Genomic DNA, 15,801 nt, shown 5'->3' with positions numbered 1-15,801 from the left:
AAAGAGGTGCATTTGTGTTTTCTGAGGGCTGAGCAGGCTCAGCACCCATCCAGGCTCAGCACCCATCCAGGCACAGTGCCTACCCATGATGCTGACCAGCATCCACCAGACTGGCACCTCCACTCCCCAAGGTGCATCAGGGAACAGGGCTGCAAGGTGGGCTAGGAAAACATGACTCTAAGAGTGGTTTATAGGCTCACTTTTTCCCATCTCAGGGGCATGGATACACATGATTTTATTGGGTTTTTTTAAGTTTGCAGTGGGAGTTTTGTGTGCTGTGACCCACCTGCTCTCTGCTCATGTCTCCTCAGTGTGGATGCTCCATCCCTAGAGTGTTGAAGGTCAGGCTGGAGGGTGTTGGGAGCAGCCTGGTCTAGAGGAAGGTGTCCCTGCCGGTGATAAGGGGCTTGGAATGAGATGATCTTCCAAACCAAACCATTCCGTGACTCTATGAAACACAGAAGCTTCCCAGCACAGTGTCCCTGGGGACTCAGCCAAAAGTGGGCCGAGAAAAAAGCAGAATTAAAAATAAATGTAAGTGCATCCTGACACGTTAACCACATTTAGAGAAGCTTTAGTATCAACCCACTCTGCGGGAAGGCGGGAGATGCTTGGAGACAAGTAGGTCATGGGACACAGATTGTCCCGAATCAGCAGGAAAAGATGGATCTGGAGCAGGCGGGCACATTGCTGTGAACAGACGGGCAGGAGGAGATCTGCTGTCTCACCACTGCCAAGTTCCATGGGAAGACAGAACCACCGCCAGTTTGCTTCTGAACCAGAGCCCTGGTCAAGCCCTCCATCCTGGAGCACCCCAGCCCTGCTGCTGAGGATGCACCGAGGGATGCAAAGGCTGGGAGCCCTGCCAGAATGGGAGTCTGAGGGGCAGAAGCAGAGCTACTCATGCCTTCCTACAGCGACAGGGCTGAGCCTGCCATGGGGTCAGGGCTCCATGCTGCCTGGGGGGGCTGCTCCTGCACCCCGCTCCCCCAGCAGTGCTCAGGAGGCCACCTGCAATGGATGAGGTGGAGGGACGCATCCTGCCAGCATCGCTGCTGGCACTGGGCAGCCCCAGGATCCCACTGCCACTGCTGGATGGGAGCAGGGAGGTGACCCCAGGCCTTTGAAGGGCCCCAGGGCAGCCCAAAAACCTTCCCCAGCCCAGTCCTGAGGGGCTGAGCCTGAGGCTGAGGGCTGGCAAAGGCCACTCGGTCCCTAAGGCGCTGGCACTGAGGGAAGGGGAAGAGACAGACACAGCCAAGATTTATGCTGCCAGCACAGGAGCAAAGAGAGGAGGGAGACAGCCAAGGTCAGAGAGAGCACTGCCAAAATTCACAATGAAACTGCAGGAGTGCTGGAGGGGAGAGACAGAGGGCTTGGAAAGAAAGGGAAAGAGGAGGGAGGTGGGAGTCTGGGACATGGAGCAAGGTGAGGGAGCCAGACAGGGCTGCCAGGGATGGGCACATGTCACTGCTCAGAAGAAATTAATGTGGATGAGAGGGACAGCAAACAGGCAAGCAGAGGAGGACAGCAGGAGCAGGAACATGATGAAGCTGGGTGGGCTGTGTACCTAGCTCTGTCACCCAGCACACCCCTGTGCAGCACAGCTGTCTGGTGCCCATTGGCAGCACTGACCCCCATCCAGCCCCACCACTGAGGTGAAGCTTTGTTCCTGCCTCCTTAGCATTCAGAGCATCCCATGGCAGAGCGAGCGCCCGCAGCCAGCGTGGCTCAAGGTGACTTGGAGGTCAGGGAAGAAACAGCTGGGCAATTCGGGAGCTGGCTCCACACCGTCCAGAGATCCAGCAGTTTGGGAGGGCCAGCGGTGCCTGGCACATCCCGGCCTCTCTGCCTGTCACTGCTGGTCCCCGTGTGACACAGACACAGCACCCCAGTGCTCCCCACAGGGCAGGGGGGGTTCTGATCCTGGAAACTGCCCCCAGGAGCTGTTGCCACTGCCGAGGCAGGCAGGGCTGGACGTCAGCCTTGGCACTGGGGAGGGCTGGAGCTGCACAGTGGGCACCAGTGAGGGCAATTTCCCTCTCCCAGCGTGTGGAGCGCCCGAGCAGGTTTGGTGCCTTGGCAGGGGCAGTGGACACCTTCTTTGGGGCTCATGGGAGGTTCCTCCACGTCCCTGTTGGGGATACATCATTCCAAGAGTGGTTTGTAGCAAAAATCCCTCTCCTTTCCCTAAAGTCTGAGCCTTAGTCCAGGGTTCCCACTCTGCCCAAAGGCAGATGGAGAAACAAGAGCCCTGCTTACCACTATGACCAACTGCAGAGGTGGACTGGGAAGAGGCTCAGCACTTTCCTGGTGATAATTAAGATCTTGTTATCTTCAACTAACACCAGGGAGACAGGGAAAACCACAGGTGCCTTGTGATATGGCAACAGCTGATGCGCTGGGCTGTGCCTGGGAGCAGCGGGAGCCTTGCTGTGCTCTGCCTGAATATAAAGCATGGAAAGCACGAAGCAGAGGGTGACAAACTAATTTTTTCCTGGCTGGTGACACTTAAGTGTGCAAACATGCTGCTTTCTGCTCTTGGTGGTGGCTGGGGCTGGTGCAGGTGGGTGGCTGCGAACCTTTCCCCTTCCCCCTCTGAAGATCTGGGTTTTGGGGGACTGTTTGTGTTTGTTGTTTGTTTGTTTTCCTTTTTTTTTTTTTTTTTTTTCTTTCCCTCTGCAAATTTGCTTCACAAGGGAGTTTTATCAGACGTGCCTGGTGCCACGCAGGAGCTGCTCACCTGCAGAGAAAGAGATGGATGGGTGGGGTGGTGTCTGCAAGCAGGCTCTTAGAATGTCAAGGGTGAAAAGGGCTGGGAGGAGAGAAGGGGAAGGAGAAAGAGAAGGAGAGGAGGGAAAAGAGAGGGAGAGGAGGGGAAGGGGGACAGGAGAGAAAGGAGAAGGAGGGGAGTGAGATTGCTCTCCTCTCTTAGGAACCTGAAATGCGGGGCGCAGCACCGCGCTCCCGGGGATGTGTGGGTGCTCCCGGTGAGCCCCAGCAAGGAACGGGGAGTTTTTTCCAGCGGCAAGGCCCTGCCTGGGTGCTCCGGAGCTGTGCAGGGCCGTGGCGAGGGGCACAGGGGCTCTGCAGGGCCGCGGCCGGAGCTGCCGCGAACCGGCGGCTCCCGGGACGGCTCCGGGACCCCCCGGCGGAGCCTTCCCGCCCTCGGCCGAGCCGCGGCCTGAGGAGGGTCCGCCCGTCCCGCCGAGCCCCCGCGCCCCCTCAGAGCCCGCTAATCCCGCCCCATCCCCGCAGTGCCGAGCTGGGCCCCCTCAGTGCCCGGCTGGGCCCCTCCATCCCTCAGGATACAGATAAATCCAACCCACACCCCCCCCATCCCACCACGGCATTGTGCGGGCCCCCTGTCCCCTCAGATCCCACTAAATCTCCTCATCCCCTCAGCGCCCGTCTGGGTCACTCCATCCCCTCAGGTCCTGCTAAATCCTCCCATCCCCTCACGGCCTTGTTGGATTCCTTCCCCTCCCTGTCCCCTCAGGCACCACTAATTTCCCCCCCTTCCCCTCAGGGTCCCACTAAATCCCCCCCTCTGTCCCCTCAGGGTCCCCCTAAATCCTTTCATTCCCTCAGTGCTCTCAGGGTTCACCCGTCCTCTTAGCACCCAGCTGGGTGCCCCCATTCCCTCAGGATCCCACTAAATCCCCCTGTCCCCTCATGATCCCACTGAATTCCTCCATCCCCTCAATACCTACCTGGGTACCACATCCCCTCAGATCCCAGTAAATCCCCCCTCTCCCCATAGCACTCAACCAGGTCTCCCATCCCCTCAGATCCCACTAAATCCCTAGTCCCACTTGGTGCCCCAGGACCCATTTCCCGTTGGAAGGGGGAATTTCCCAAGCGGAATTTCAGCAGGGCTGCCCTGCAACCCTTGGCCGGGCACCATGTTCTACGTCCATTTGCTCATCAGCAAGCGGGGGCCGCTGGCCAAAATCTGGCTGGCTGCCCACTGGGAGAAGAAGCTCACCAAGGCACATATCTTTGAGTGCAATTTGGAGGCCACCGTGCAAAAAATCATCTCCCCAAAGGTAGGCTGTGCCATGAGGAGCAGCCTCCTGGAAAGTCCTAGGGTGGAGGTGCTCATCTCTCATAGGGAGTTCTGTTACTACTGTAACTGTAAAAAAAAAAATAAATCCTAACTCCTGAACAACCTTTTTTTTTTTTTTTTTTAATCCTTCAGTTTGCTATAGCTCTGCGAACCTCTGGACACTTACTCCTGGGAGTGGTGAGGATTTACCACAGGAAAGCCAAGTACCTCTTGGCAGACTGCAGTGAAGCTCTGACCAAGATGAGGACGGCCTTTCGCCCAGGTGTGTTCAAAATTCAGCACTTTCCCAGCTGCATCCTTTACAGCTCTCATTTTAGAAGTTAATTTTCGGATATTGTTAAATACACATTATTGGTCCCAAAGGAAACTGAACATACTTGTGCCTACCACTGGTGTTTAGTCTGGCTTAATTTAATGCTATTTCAAGTTTTTGACTCCCTTAACAGAAGCAGCGTCTTAAGTGGGCTTACAAGGAGACGCCTGAATTCAGGCTCCATTGCTGGATAATTAATTTTAATTTCTGATGACACCAAACAGCATGTCTAACAGTGTCAGTGCCAGACCTGACAGCATGTTTTGAGCTCTGGCCATGTAGCCAGGGAGAAGGGAGCCGAGATTACTGGACCCTTATCCAACAGGCTCTATGTTTGTTGTACTTAGGCAACAAATGGGAGGCACTGTTGTCTAAACAAAGGCTGAGAGTGGGGACACCAATGTCTATTGCCAGCTCTAATGTGCTTTGTGACCTGTTCTGTTTGCAGAATAGAGAAAAATTACTCTGCATTATTCTCAAATATATGATTAGGGAATCATACACTCACAGAACCGTTTAGGTTGGAAAAGCCCTCCAAAGATCGAGTCCAACCGTTCCCCCTGCGCTGCCAAGGTCACCACTAAACCATGTCCCCAAGGACCACATCTGCATGTGTTTTAAATCCCTCCAGGGATGATGACTCCACCACTGCCCTGGGAAACCTGTGCCAGGGCTTGACAACCCATTCAGTGAAGAAACTTTCTTTAATATCCCCCTGGCACACCTTGGGGCTATTTTGGATAGATACTATAGCAGCTTGGAGGGCACTACGCAGCAGAATAAAAGGACAAGAGTCACTGCAGAAACAGAGACTCAAACTAGATAGAAGGGGGGGAGAAAATCTCAGAGGAAGCGGTAAAATGCTGAAACAGGCTGTCCAGGGATCCTGTGGGATCTCCATCAGCAGAAACAGTCAAAAGTGATCTGACTTTGAAATGAACCCTGTTCTGAGCGAAAGGTTGGGTTAGATGACCTTCACAAATCCCCTCTCACCCAAATTGTTCCAGGATTCTCTTGGTTCCCCAGTTCTTGCAGTCTCAGTACATAATTATTTGATGCTGGAGACACAGGAGAGAAAAGGAAACCACAGTGATTCATTTGCAGTGCTACGAAAGACTCTGGGCCAAATGTCAGCTGGGAGAACCTTCCAGGGACTTAAAGCAACTGTTCAGAAACACAAGTACTTACATATTTCAGGTCCTGTTGCAGCAGGCTCTTCTGTAAGTGCCTTCTAAAAGATGTGGAAAATAAAATTCCACTTTGGAGTGCCTAAGCTTTACCTTGCTGTGATTTAGCATGGCAGCAGCCCCTCCTGACAGGTTTATAGGCTTATTATACCTACTTGGGAGAACACTACTTTTGTTTTATTGATACTTATTTCGTTATTTTGTCTCTTTCTTTCAGGGCTTCTTGACCTTCCAGAGGAGAACTTTGAGGCTGCTTATCAGTCCATTACATTACCTGAAGAATTTCATGATTTTGAAACACCACTACCAGATGTAAAGTAAATGCTTCCCTAGTTTTTATTCATTCTTTTAGTGTTTTCAGAAGTAAAAGCAATCCTTGCTGCTATCTGATCAAAGACTCAGATGGCGTTGTTTTGATTTGATAACCGAATTCTCCTAAATTCTGACCTTTACAAAGCTAAAGGTACAGTCTTTGTGCTTTGATAGGTTTCCTCAGTCCTTTCATCAACAGACCTTCACAATGAATTAATGCCTTGAACTTAGACTCCAGGATTTTAAATTGACTGGGTGAAGGATGCAAACAGCTTTCTGATCTCAGGAGAAGAGATAAAAGCTAGTACCAGTCGTGGAGGCTCTGACCAGTAACCCCACTGTTGTACCGTTCCACTGCGTGACTTCATTTCATTTCTGCTCCACTGCTCTCTGGGGTGTTTTATCAGCAGGAGTCAGCCTGGCTCCTGAGGAAAAGCCAGCTGATTTCTTTGGCTTTTCTGACACAAATCAGCATTAATGTAGAAAACTGGAAAAAAAAGAAAAAAATAAAGCAGGAGGCCAAGTTATGTTTCTGATGGCTCTGATGCCCTGAAGGCTCAGGATAACAGATTTCCACCGAGGCTTCCTCTGCACCTCCCCATAAATAAGGTTTGATGGGATCAGTAAGGGTTTATTATTCTGTAAGTACAGCTGCAGTGTAATACCATTTATTCAAGGGCCTCGGTGTGCTAACTGTGTTCTGTAAAGGTGCCTTTTCTGCCAGCCCAAAGAATTGTGTCATTCAGTTTAAAAAATGTTTCAGGAACAAAATCGAATGAGTCCAAGTTTACTGGCAAAAGAGAGTGGAGAAATATAGGGGTTTGTGATAAAATTCCAGGATTGAAGGCTGTTTAGAAACAATTTTCACATTCCAGCTGAATGCTCAATGTGCTTCAGTTCACCCTCTCTTTTTATAATGTTTTTTTCATCAGTGCCATCGATGTTGCTGAACATTTTACCTTGAATCAGAGCAGAGCTGAAGACATCACACTCGCAGAGGATTACGAAAGCAGTATACCTCTCTGTGTCAGAAACTTTGGTGAGAGAAGCTGAGAAATTAGAAATATTCTGTCATACCATCTTGGGCTTAAAATTGTATGTAAGCATTACAATCTGATATCAGACACTGAGAATCAAACTAAGCATTCTCTGCTTTTACTGAACTAGCGGAATTGTTTATCCCAACTGAGGTATGGGTTGTCTTGCAATCTTTTAAAAATTATTTGAAAAAAATAGGAAATGGATGAGTCTGGGTTTCCCAAACTCATGCAGATGAGGCATCAGAAGGTGTGTGTTTCCTCAGAGGAAGAAGCAGATGCACTGAGAAGACAAAGCTTCCTTGAGGGCAGCTTCCTGACGAGCAGTAACAGTCTGGGGACTGATCACAACTCGGCCAGTGCCAGTGGTGACAAGTCTGTGCTGCATGAAGATGTGTTCTGCTTCCAGCATGACTGCTTTGGAGATGAGGAGGATGCTGCAGATATGATTGGTAGGGCTTGCAACAGACAAACTGAATCAGTTTCCTCTCCAAATGTTTTTATTCTTACAGGAAAACAAACAAGACAGCACCGGAAGTGTTTGTTTTCAAACATAAATTCCATGTTATTTGTTGTTTTCGTGCTTTGTTTTGTTTTCTATTTGTCACTAAATCCATGATCACCTGGACATTGCCAAATTGGTTTAAAGGCTATATTTCATTATTTTAGAATTAAAGGCATTAAATTTATGCTTAATGCTTAACAGTTTAACTTCTATTTTCAAAGGTGAAATAATACAGCATTTTATCCTTAGTGTTGTAATAACAAAGGCAGCAAAGCATCTTCTACATCATTATGGCTTAGAATATGTATGTAAACCTTATATATTTATACCTTCTAACACTATCAAGACCATATTTTTCAAAGAAAAGGTAGAAATTTCATACTTAGGACTAACCCTCTCCTTTTTGTGCTGTTGCAGACAGCCCCACCACTGACAGCCATCTGGGGAAGCTGAGCTTGCTTTCCTTGCAGAGAATTAACCTTAAGTAACATCAAGCTGTATCAGGCTATTTCATGACTACCCAGGCTTAGGATGACTAAAACTATGTGTTCTGTGTTTAAGAAATCCTGTTGAGGGATGAGCAAAATGGCCTAGATAAAGACATCCTGGACATGGAGGAAGCACGCCCTTTGTCACCAGATCTGCCGGAGAACAGCACAACCAGTGAGTCTGCAGAGTCTGCTCCAGCTCACACAAACCCCTCTGTTCCTGTGTTAATGCCTAAGGTCACACACAGTCAGCTTTGTGCACCATCCTGTGGCTTTTTCCTTTCTTCATTTATTTTGCTGCTTTTTTTTTTTTTTTTTTCCCCTAAACTGCTTCATCCACCCTATTTTTGGGTAATTTCCTTTGATTTAGGGATTCCAAATTTGTAACCTGCCTTTGCTTAGAAACTCTTTTATGTGGCATCCTGTTGGATACGCTGTTGGTCCACCCTGCTGCTCACGGTGTGATGTTCCTTTCGAGGGGGAAGGAAACCCAATAAGGGTGTGCTGTAACTGTGAATTTTCCCTGTGAGGGCTTAAAAAGCCTTTCCCAACCTAAAAAATTCTATTTCTGGTTTCGTATTTCTGTGACAAATGACAAGTAATTCCTAAGGGTGTTGCTAATCTTTTGGTTTGATGTTGATGAAATAAATTACATTTCGAAAAGTGTTTCTGGGAAATGTTTATCTTAAATCCTTATTCCCCCACCCCAGTGTTCCTTTAAAACTGAGAATTCTGGAACAGCTTTAAAGGGATAGAGTGGCTCTTGCCCCTGCTTGTGCTCGTGCTGGTGCTCCCTGTTCCTTCTCTACTGATAGAAATGTCCACACTGTCCTGCACTTGCCTGGAGCTGCAAACAGCTACATACTGAAAGCACAGACATTTTCTTTCCCCTGAACACTTTTTCTTGTGTGGGTTTTTTTCCAGATCAGTTCTGCTGCCTCTTCCACTGCCTGGCCCTTCTGGGGTCAGCAAAGGGAAACCTGCAGGGCAGGGTATGAGCAGCAGCAGCGCCAGTGATTACTGCTGATCGTAATTATGAGATTATAAACAAAACCACAGTTGTCCAATTCTCACCTTTTCCCTCTGATATCCTTCTCTGACGTGCAGCTGAGGTGTCAGTCCGTCTTGCAAACTTTCTTTCATTTGGGTTGTTTGCTGGGTTTTCTTGCAGTTGAATCCAACTGTGCAGACACCACCATGAAGGACGTAAGTCACACAATGAATGAGACATTCCTTCTGTTCAGAGAAGAAGGATTTGTGCTTGAGCCAGTTGATGACACAGGTCAGAACTTGATCACTTTCTTGCTGACTGTTTGCATTAACTACGTTTGGTTTTCTTAGGAGTCAAAATATTTGCAGAAGCGATTATTCCCACTCCAATTTTCATCTGCTTCTTCTGTCAGAGTTCCATTTTATGGGAACTATTATATAAAACCAGTGTCAGGTCATTTGTCTGATTAGCCCAAGTCTCTTCTTGCAGTTTATTCCATGCACCAAATCCAGTCTTGTTGCTCAGCTGGCACTGCAAGCCCGGCCTGCTCAGGGGTGGTACTGAAATTTCACCTGAAGAACTTTTATTACCAGTGATTTTTAATTTTATTACAGCAGTCACTTTTGTGTTTAAAATAACAATCTTAAAACTTTTGGAAAATGTTGGTTTGTGAACTTTTAACTCTGATAAGACCCAAAAAGAAAAGAACTACATTTCCTCGGTGAGTAAATCTAAATGTTACCTATCACCCTGCTGGCTGTTTGCAAATAAACAAGCTCATGTTGACAGCAATATTTACCATATTGGAATTTTCCAATACTCAGGAAGTTATGACTACATAACCAATCTGCGCCTTTCTTTTGTGTTTGTATCTTGATTAAATTGCTAAAGGACTAAACTGACAAACACAGATATGAATTATGAGGTAATGAAACCTGTTGAGTGCAGCAGCAGTTTTTGGATCAGTTAACTTCCTGATGGATTAAAGGCAGCTTATTCAGTCTTGCTGCTATATCATGTGTTCTCATTAAGTCCTCCTGTTCCCCGTTCTTTAGCACAATAGTCATATGTCTTCTGTAATAAAACATATGGGAATTTCCTGTACAAGAGTACAAAGAGTGAAGACTTTATGAAATCTTTCGAAGAAAGGGCCTGTGCACTTGTACTTTGATTTTTTTTTTTTTTTTCAAATCTGGGCGGTGTTTGGGAGGTCAGCAGCTGGTTTGATTCAAGGGGCTTTGTTTTTTTTTTTAATTATTTTTTTGTGCTTAGTGTCCCGGGAATAGACCTTAAGACTTGTTTTTTTTTATTACTTGCTCTCTATAGCTGTCACCCCAAGGAAAAGAAACAAAAGAAAAAGGAAGCTGCTGGTGGATGTACAGAAGGAGCTCAGCTGCAATGCCATTTACAACCAGCTCACCAACTGCACAGACATCCTGGCCACGCTGGAACTCGCTCCCCCAACCAAGAAGACGATGATGTGGAAGGAGTGGGGGGGTGTGGATAAACTCCTGTCCCACTCCACGCAGCCCGTGGTTCACGCTGACCTGCAACAGGTAAAGATCAGCTCCCGGGGGGGTTTATGGCACTGTGTAGATTCCAGGACTGTTGCAGAGCTGGGGTCTCGCTGACAGGGCTTTTGCAGACTCAGTTTGATGCGAATTCCAGTGCCAGGGGAAGCATTTCCTTGCACTTGCTCTGCAGTGCAAGTCAGCTGGACACCCAATGATTTATTTGCACACTCACCACTAATTGCTTCATCATCTCTGGAGTCACAGCCTTAACATCCTGCAGCCCAACGAGAAGGGAAAAATTACAAAGACATGAGAGTTGCTGTTTCATTTCACACACTGGCACCTGACTGACCTTACACTAAGCCACAGCTTTTTGCATTTCTGTCCATTTCTTTTCTACTTTCTCCTTTGTTTTATTGTTCTCTGCCTTGTTTCCTCTCCATAATCAATCTGAGACACCTTTCATGTCTATTGACTTTAGAATCATAGAGTCAGCCAGGTTGGAAAGGACCTCTGAGATCATCAAGTCCAACCCTTAAATGTCCAACCTTTAAATGGACATCAGACTTAAATACCATTATTAGAGCATTGCTGATGGATTTGGAAGGGTTCACTGCAGCAGTGCAGCTTCACCACTTAGAGTCCAGCTGCAGAATTACAACTTGCTCTCTAAGAGGATGAAAACTGCAGACATTTGTTTCTTTCATCCTTCCTGGCTTCAAGGAAAAACGATCCAAGCAGCTCCTAAGATTTTTTTTTTTTTTTAACGGAGTTCATGGACAATGCTGAAGCTGCAGAAGGCTGTTACTTCAAAAAAAAAAAAAAAAAAAAAAAAAAAAAAAAAAAAAAAAAAAATCAAACCTGCAGATTTTCAGAATGACCTAATTTAAATATTGAAGTTCTGGGTAACAGTATATAACATGCAGCTCATATTCGTACCTTCGTCTTGATGTTTGCAAATAATCTGACATGATGTTCTGAAAGCAAACAAAGGAAAAATAATTCTTTTCAGCTGTTTGAAAAATGCTTCAAGAGTGTCAGATTTAAGATGAGAGGAGGTGGAGTACAGAGGGTCTCTGAAATGGAAGAAATGCGAAAAGAGCAAGATACCACAGGTAATATTTTAATTCTGTTGTGCAGAATTACTATTTTCTATTCTACATAATGTTTGAGACACGTGCATGGTGTTTGTGTGCAGTATTCTACGAATCAAAGGCCAAAAAAGTTAAATGTTTAGGGAGTTAAGGGACTGTTGTTATATACATATTAAAAAAAAAAAAAAAAAGGTTGTTTTGTATGTTTGCTTTTATTCGTCCTTTGCTGTTCTTCTGTTCTTTAGAAATTAAATGAAATGCAAATCTTTTTCTTCCTTGTGGCATGAGGAGATATTTTTAGTCTTACCTATGGTTTCTCTGCCTCTGAAACTGCAGATTTGGGTGGTGTTATTTGGGGTTTTTTAAATATAACAACAACAAAAAAATCTTCCCACTTATTCTGAGCTTAATCAAACTGCTCTCCAGATTCCCAAATTCATGTAAACAATTCTATTTCACTCTGGGAGATCTGTTTTTGTTAACATCAGACAAATAGAAATGTCATGTTTCACTCTGTGAAAACTAACCTGTGTTTCTGCCTCAGAAATGAATCAACAAACCCACCTCCTGTGAGTCCATAAAGGTCAACTTTTAGAAAAGGAAAAGCTCCCTTGGAAGGTTCTTCTTCCATGCTCCTGTTGGGAAGGATATTTCTTTGAAATTTGCTCATTCTGGCTCCTACTCTCAAAGATTGCAAACTAGGGTGTGATTTTTGTTTTTCAGGTGTTTTTTTTTTAAGGACACACAGTAAATGCCTCCTGAATTCTGGTTTTCTATTAATACAGGGATGCTGCCAGTAGAAGAGCCAAGTTACCTGCAGGAGTCAGCTCATTCTGAGACTGAGAGAAATATTAGAAATGATTCCTTTATGATTATTCCACCACGGAATGCCAGAAATGAAACCAATGAGAACTGTGATGAAACCATAGTGAGCAGTTTTCCTCAGTTTTAGAGATCTAAGTGGGTTTATATTGGTTCCACTCTATGCTAAGGTCCCATTAAAACACAGTAAGAAATTACTGATGTTTGAAAAGGAGGCTAACGCCAGCTAAGAGTGCATGAAGTAGCTTGTGTGATGAAAGTTTATTTATAATTACTTTGGTAAGCTCTCACAGTGAAGGAATGGTTAATTAAAATGTCTATTGATCAGTAGAGATTACAGTCTAATCGCTAAGTATAATAAATGATAAGTCCTACAACAAGGTCCTTCCCTGTGTCAGGAAAGGCACAGTGGAAATAGCAACAGTTAACTCACTTTGGAGAACTTCATTGTAGTAAATTCTCTGAGCAGAGCTAAGTGATGAGGATCTCACTGTATGGGTAAATGGTCAGCCCTACTGATTGTCCTTTCCGTGCCCACAGCTGGATGGGGCAGCTTTCTCCGAGAGCTCAAAAACTTCCTTGGGCCAGGAAGCTGAAGAACAGCAGGTGGAGGTGCCAAAGGTGTGTGTCCTCAGAGCTGATGGCCCTGCCTTGTTTCAGAGGAGAACTCTTTCTCAGAAATATTAAAGAAAAAAAAAAAAAAAAAAGAAAAGAAAAGGTGTGAGCACAGAGGTGTCAGAGGCACCTGATTCCCTGAGTTTGGCCACCCAGATGCCCAGCTCTGGCTTGGTTTTCAGTCAGGCTGGAACTCCTGTCCTTTCCATCATGTTGTGTTTACAAACACTAACCTTCTCTTTACTTCCTCTCAAGGAGCAAAAAAGGATCAAGAAGGACAGTGAAGAAATAAAATGGAGCAAAAGAACTCTTCAGTTACACAAAACTTTACAGGTACCAGTACTGGGTCTTGTTATTAGACACCAAAAGCAGGTTGGTGTGTTGATTTCACATGGACCGTGTCAGGAAAGCTCCTCCTTCCGCTGCCCACGTCGCTGCCCCTCACCTGCAGTGTGTAACTCTGCTTTTTGGGGTCTTTATGTCAGGATTTTGGGTGCCTGACGTGGGGTCTCCTCCCACAGCTGCAAGAATCAATAGAATTTTCTGAATGTCACTTTATAGAAATGTATTTGTCCAAATAATAAATAAATACTTAAAACTGTGGTGTAGCCTTCAAAAAACAAGTGATAAGAACACTTAGTTCTTGCCTATGAGGTCCCTGTGACTCTGTAAGCAGAGAACAGGCTGTGCATGGATATTTAGTGTTTTCAGACACAAACTATGCTGGAAGGGCTCCGTTGGTGTCATGGAATTCAGTGCAATTGCAGGTTTTAGTAACACATGTAGGTACCAGCAATATTGTGGCAAAAAAATGTTAAGAGCCATTTCCATAAATGCGGATGCCAAGATACCCAGAGAGGCTGTAGATTCCTCATCCCTGCAAGTGCTCAATGCCAGGTTGGACGTGGGTTTGGTGAAAGCTGGTCTAGCGGAAGGTGTCCCTGCCTGGAGCGGGGGAATGAGATGATCTTTAAGGTCCCTTCCAACCCGTTCTGTGATTCCACAAAGGCCGGATCCAATTCGAGGTTCTCAAGCCGAGACCTCCCCTCTGGGCAGCGCTCTCTGCTTGGAGCCCGTGGGATCCCGTTTGCCTGCTGGGAAAGCTGACCTGACCACTTTCTCCTTTCCCTCACGCAGCACCTGAGGAGATCAGGCTCGTGCTCCTTCAGTTTTCGGGAGCTCTGCCGGAACAACAGCCGGAAAGAAGCGGCAGCCAAGTTTTACGTCCTCCTGGTCCTGAAGAAGCAGCAGGTCCTGGAGCTGCGGCAGCGCGAGCCCTTCGCGGACCTCACGGCCACGGCCGGGCCCATGTTCGGCACAGTGGGATCAGCTCACCAAAACACACCTTAGGGGACGTCCTTGCAGCAAATGGTTTTCCTGGGAAAAGGGTTGAGCGTCTTGTCAAAGCGTGGGAGCTGAGCAGAGAGCTCTCCCTGCCATTTACACCCCTCAAGCAGTGGCCTGTGCGGGTGTGCTGCCCCAGGTGCTCACTGCTGGGCTTGGCTTTAATATTTATGGTTATAGGATGAGTTATAGGATGGTTATAAGATAGGTTAATAAAATACCATTAAATATATATTCTATATAGGGGATTTACATTGTCGGGGATTTTATAAAAGTCCTTGAAGGGTTTTTATAGAAGTCCTTCAAAGCCTTTTTCGGGGACCACCTTTGGAGATTACATTATTTTTGTCGAGGCTTGTGTCTGTTAATCCTCTCACACCATCAGTAAGAGATGTCTGTTAACTCCCCTTGGCAAAAAATTTAGTTAAAATTATTCCTTTCAAAGAATGTTTAGTATTTGATATTTTAAGATCTAGTAAGGTCCTGTCTCCGGTGTTGATTTTTGTGTGTTCAGGCAGACAGAGGTTACACTGGCCCTAGAAGGGTCCATAAGCTTTAGGAAGAAATTCTATTTCCTAGGAATCCTGCTATGTCAGATTTCACAGAGCTTGTTTACTTATTAGCACCTTTATTCACGTGTAGATTTACTTAAAAATTGATGTTAACAGAAATGTTACTAGTTCCTTGTATTTTTGTCTAATTTAAGATAAATTTTACCCCTTTCACTGTTATCTTCTGAAGCTCTTCGTTTTGTTGCCTCCAGCAGGCACCACAGGGGTGGTTGTGCCCCCACTCAGGTGCTCTGGTGCTGTGGGGACACTACTTCATGTGGAATCGATAAAAATTAGATGTTTCCTTCACTTGTTGGTGTTTTTTTTCAGAAGGATCAAATCCTGGGGGTTCATCTCAGTCAGGGATTTGGTGATTTTACTTAAAATTGGAAAGGATAGGTGACGTTGTCGCCTGGCTTTTAGGTGTTCACTCATCTCAGTGACACCCCTGTGTCTCTAGGCCCTCAGACGTGAGTGGTTCCTGTCACACAGGGTTCAGGGGGCTGGTTTTGGTGAGAACCTCTCCCTCTCTCCCCACAGCAGGTCCATCCCTGGAGCAGTGCTCCCGCTCTGAGGGTCTGAGCATCCCAGGAAACCAAGCACTGCAGACTGCAGAGGGAAGGAGAAACTATTTGTCTCCCCCAAAAGCCATCAGGAATGACTCTGCATCTCACAGCAGAGCTGCTGCCTGGGCCACATGGTCAGAGCTGCTCCAGTGGCAGCAGATGTGATAACTCATTAATTTTCCTTTCAAGGATAGAGGCTGTGCACTGGATTCACCAGGAAAAAGGGAGACAAAAGGCAGCTGGAGGCGGGCAGGAATAAATGGGAGGTAGAAGATATATATATAGACTGAAAAGAGTCTATGTGTCGGGATTAATGAGGTACAAATCATGCAGGAAATAGCGCTGGAGGAAAGACGAGAACGCATTTACCAAACAGGTTTGTCAGAACTCCGG

The 15,801-nt window shown here is 46.3% G+C and overlaps 1 protein-coding gene across 3 annotated transcripts; it reads left to right on the top strand.

Moving 5' to 3' along the window:
- Nucleotides 1–3,516: 3,516 nt before the first annotated feature.
- On the top strand, nucleotides 3,517–15,151 carry RAD21L1 (RAD21 cohesin complex component like 1). Of its 3 annotated transcripts, none has more exons than XM_027894925.1 (13): nucleotides 3,518–4,049; nucleotides 4,202–4,331; nucleotides 5,787–5,886; nucleotides 6,814–6,920; nucleotides 7,185–7,370; nucleotides 7,985–8,086; nucleotides 9,083–9,193; nucleotides 10,229–10,458; nucleotides 11,429–11,531; nucleotides 12,296–12,438; nucleotides 12,873–12,953; nucleotides 13,203–13,280; nucleotides 14,088–15,151. In XM_027894925.1, exons 1-13 carry the CDS (start codon nucleotides 3,906–3,908, stop codon nucleotides 14,295–14,297), a joined length of 1,725 nt encoding a protein of 574 aa, XP_027750726.1. In that variant the 5' UTR covers nucleotides 3,518–3,905; the 3' UTR covers nucleotides 14,298–15,151. The 3 variants fall into 3 exon arrangements, with proteins under 3 accessions (XP_027750727.1, XP_027750726.1, XP_027750725.1); XM_027894924.1 differs by having other exon boundaries at nucleotides 3,519–4,049; nucleotides 14,085–15,151; XM_027894926.1 differs by lacking the exons at nucleotides 11,429–11,531; nucleotides 12,296–12,438 and having other exon boundaries at nucleotides 3,517–4,049; nucleotides 14,085–15,151.
- The last annotated feature ends 650 nt before the right edge of the window (nucleotides 15,152–15,801 follow it).

Source organism: Empidonax traillii, unplaced genomic scaffold (assembly GCF_003031625.1).
Source record: "Empidonax traillii isolate 1590-97213 ecotype Southwest subspecies unplaced genomic scaffold, ASM303162v1 scaffold448:size1359114, whole genome shotgun sequence".
NCBI lineage: Eukaryota > Metazoa > Chordata > Aves > Passeriformes > Tyrannidae > Empidonax > Empidonax traillii.
Note: the sequence above shows the minus strand (reverse complement) of the source record. Positions and strands in the feature narration are given on the sequence as shown.

What these genes read in the sequence shown, in the direction of transcription:
- RAD21L1 (XM_027894924.1), top strand. Translation starts at nt 3,906, where the DNA reads ATGTTCTACGTCCATTTGCTCATCAGCAAGCGGGGGCCGCTGGCCAAA. An exon ending in GGATGCTGCAGATATGATTG is followed by an intron (nt 7,371 to 7,984) that starts GTAGGGCTTGCA and finishes TCTGTGTTTAAG; the next exon opens with AAATCCTGTTGAGGGATGAG. An exon ending in AGTTACACAAAACTTTACAG is followed by an intron (nt 13,281 to 14,084) that starts GTACCAGTACTG and finishes TCCCTCACGCAG; the next exon opens with CACCTGAGGAGATCAGGCTC.